At 47.3% G+C, this 3543-nt stretch overlaps 1 protein-coding gene and 1 long non-coding RNA gene across 2 annotated transcripts in view; both read left to right on the forward strand.

Moving 5' to 3' along the window:
• Window positions 1-1904: 1904 nt before the first annotated feature.
• Window positions 1905-2436, forward strand: LOC111693098. Its single transcript, XM_023457238.1, has 2 exons — window positions 1905-2052; window positions 2110-2436. The coding sequence occupies exons 1-2, from the start codon at window positions 1945-1947 to the stop codon at window positions 2434-2436; spliced, it is 435 nt and encodes a 144-aa protein (XP_023313006.1). The 5' UTR covers window positions 1905-1944.
• Window positions 2437-2497: 61 nt separating this feature from the next.
• The window catches only part of LOC111693099, a 4546-nt gene continuing 3500 nt past the window's right edge, over window positions 2498-3543 (forward strand). The window contains exons 1-2 of the long non-coding RNA XR_002763325.1: window positions 2498-2671; window positions 2806-2969. This is a non-coding gene — a long non-coding RNA (uncharacterized LOC111693099). The remainder of the gene's footprint in view (window positions 2672-2805; window positions 2970-3543) is intronic.

A 3543-nucleotide genomic window follows, 5' to 3' on the forward strand; every position in this document is an offset into this window, starting at 1 on the left:
TAAAATCGACCCAAAGAGGACTACACAAAATGGGTTGTTACAACATAACAAACGCGACACTCAGACTAAGACACTTCCCTACACGCTGGAAAACAGCAAACATAATCCTTATCCCAAAACTCAACAAAGATCACACCATCCCATCCAACTACCGGCCCATTAGCCTGCTCCCGGCTATGAGCAAAGTTGTAAAAAAAATTATCCTAACCCGTCTACGAACCCACTCCCAAGAACTGCAAGTCATTCCAGACGAGCAGTTCGCCTTCCGACCCAATCACTCCACTGAACTCCAAATCCTTCGCCTTACCGAGCACATCACGGCGGCCTTCAACAGGGGACAGTACACTGGTGCTGTCTTCCTGGACGTCGCAAAGGCCTTCGATACGGTTTGGCATGAAGGCCTACTGATGAAAATGCTCACCAACCAATATCCCATATCCTTTACCAAACTCATAAAATCCTACCTACACCACCGAAAATTCCGCATCCAAATCCAAGATTCCCTTTCCACCACCCGTCCCATGGAGGCCGGTGTCCCCCAGGGCACCGTCCTGTCCCCACACCTATACACCATTTACAACTCCGACATCCCACATCCCCCCAACACCAACATATACTTATACGCCGACGACCTGACAATCACATCCCAATCCGTAGATCCTAGATATTCCGTCTCCCTCCTCCAAAACTCCTTAGACCAACTTGAAACCTGGTGCAACAGGTGGAAAGTCAAAATTAATCCCAACAAAAGTTCGGCTATCCTTTTTACCAAACGAAAAATCCCACAAAACCTCGACAGACTGACACTATCCCAGGAACCTATCTCCTGGAATCGACAAACACGATACCTGGGCGTGACGATGGACCAGCGTCTCACGTGGAAACCGCACATCGTGGAGACGGTGGCGCGAGCGAAGACCACCAGGGCTAGGCTCTATCCCTTACTCAAAGGTGGAAACACCCTCAGTTTAAGGAATAAGCGAACGCTTATCAAGGTGGTACTTCAACCGCAGCTAACCTACGCCTCCACGGCGTGGGGTCACGCGGCAAAAAGCCACTTAAAGTCATTACAGGCTGTGGAAAACATAGCCCTCCGCACGGCCACCGACGCGCCCTGGTACGTAAGAAACACTGACATATTACGAGACTTACAATACACAAACGCTACACAGACAATAAGACAAAACGCGGAGAAACGATTTGACGTAGCCGCTAGACATGACAATCCCCTCCTCAGGCAAGCCGTTGACTACGTACCCGACGTGACCGACAAACACAAAAGACCTAGACACCAACTTTTTGACCCTGGGTGACCACCCCAATGACCCCCCCCCTGCCCGCTAACCTTTTCTGTTTCAGAGACAGCCAGGATCAAGAAACGAAGACAACGACACACACACACACACACACACACCCACACCCCCCATACCCTCCTTAACCCTCCCCTCCCGCGCTAGCCTAAGGGCCACCTTAGCAAAGCGCATCCCAGGCTGCATAGCCGCACTACCCTACCCAACCATACCACACATAAACATGACACTACCCCCGGGGTTTACACAGACGAGCCGGCGAAGCAAGAAGAGCGCCAGAAGAAAGGGCCCTAGCCGGCGGGGCCCAGCCAGGACAAAAGGAGGTCCCACAAAGCGCCTACACCGGCCGCATTTGCGGTCGGGGTAGACGACGGATGGGGCCCACCTACGAAGGCTGTCCAGGCCTACAAGAGATGAGGCAGGATAAAGAGGGATAATCCCCCTCGATCCCAAATCATTGAGGCCAATTTCTAGCCATGGAATAATGGCGCGGTAAGTTACGTGATAATATTCTTTATCAAGAAGAAGAAGCAGAGTAGTAAAATGGCATTTTAGGTTACAAACTCGCTTGTTATAGACGCTGTCAGCGTTTTTTATAAATTGCGTATTGAATATTTGAAAAAATTTCTCAATAATGACATTCGACGAATACTCTTGTAGGCTCTGCCTTAAGACAGACGAAAAATGTGAAATAATAGGTGATTTTACCAAAGACATACTAAATGTTCTCTCGCCAAGACTGGTAAGATAGAAGGTATCACATTCGTCTCATTAATAAATAAGATTTTACCCTTTACAGATATTAGACGACAGGAAAAAACACCTAATGTGTACCTCCTGCAGCGAAAAAATAAAGTTAGCGTCAGAGTTTAAATCAATTTGTTTGGCTACCGATGATACTATTTTCCCTTACATCGATTGCGAGGAGTTGCAACTAAACCTGCGAGACATTTATATGAAGGAAAGTGGAAGTAAGCAATCCATAAATTTGTTAGTCGATCAAAAAGTGTGCAGTTTATGTATGGAGCTAGTGGGACATACATTTATAGATATATGTGAAGAAGAGGTTGAAACTATTCACAAATTCGTTCCCGAAATGGTACGTATGACCTTAACAAGCTTGTAAATTGTTTATAAGTGAAAGTATCTTTTGAAGGAAAATATTTTGTCGTTAAGGATCCCGTTATATGTAAACGCTGTTTTGAGTCCCTCAACGCACATAATAGTTTCCTAGGCCACTGTTTAGAGGTAGAGGAAAAAATTGGATATATGGAAATGGAGGTTAAAGATAATGAATGTGACGAAATCTCCGTTACGTCTCGAGGCATTGACAAAAAATTTGAGGAAAAACAGCAAGGGAGGTATATATATTTATTACGCTTTTCAGTTTTGTGAATATTTTGTTAGGGAGCTACATAATTACGTCACACTTATTTTTCTTTAACTTGTGTCTGTTTGTTAGCTGTTTAGCTGTACAGTTTTTGTATTTTTTCAGTAATTTAAAGGAGAAAATCCACAGCGGAACGCAAAATGTAGAAGAAACGAGGACCAGGGGCATTTCCTGTTTATTTTGACGGCTCGCCATGCGGTGCACTATTGCGCCGGGGAACCCTTGTCGTGCGAGGTCGAGTTGGATCTCACTTAGCGAAACACCCGCAGGTATTCCGCGTATCACCACCCTCAACGTTTTTTCTTCGCTGAGGGTGAAGGTGTGGTACTCCTCGTATTTGTCTGTCAGTGTTTTTGTCATTAGTCTGTGGTCATTTGGTGTGTGGGTATATGGATATACCGTCTTTAGTGAGTTTGGCTTTTGTGTAGTTAATGTTAAGTGTTGTGAGTATTTTTTGTACTTGCGTCCACCGCGCCACGCGCGCGCGCGCCGCGCCATTATTCCATGGCTAGAAATTGGCCTCAATGATTTGGGATCGAGGGGGATTATCCCTCTTTATCCTGCCTCATCTCGTGTAGGCCTGGACAGCCTTCGTAGGTGGGCCCCATCCGTCGTCTACCCCGACCGCAAATGCGGCCGGTGTAGGCGCTTTGTGGGACCTCCTTTTGTCCTGGCTGGGCCCCGCCGGCTAGGGCCCTTTCTTCTGGCGCTCTTCTTGCTTCGCCGGCTCGTCTGTGTAAACCCCGGGGGTAGTGTCATGTTTATGTGTGGTATGGTTGGGTAGGGTAGTGCGGCTATGCAGCCTGGGATGCGCTTTGCTAAGGTGGCCCTTAGGCTAGCGCG

This window comes from Anoplophora glabripennis, unplaced genomic scaffold (assembly GCF_000390285.2).
Source record: "Anoplophora glabripennis isolate ALB-LARVAE unplaced genomic scaffold, Agla_2.0 scaffold1842, whole genome shotgun sequence".
In the NCBI taxonomy this organism is placed as follows: domain Eukaryota; kingdom Metazoa; phylum Arthropoda; class Insecta; order Coleoptera; family Cerambycidae; genus Anoplophora; species Anoplophora glabripennis.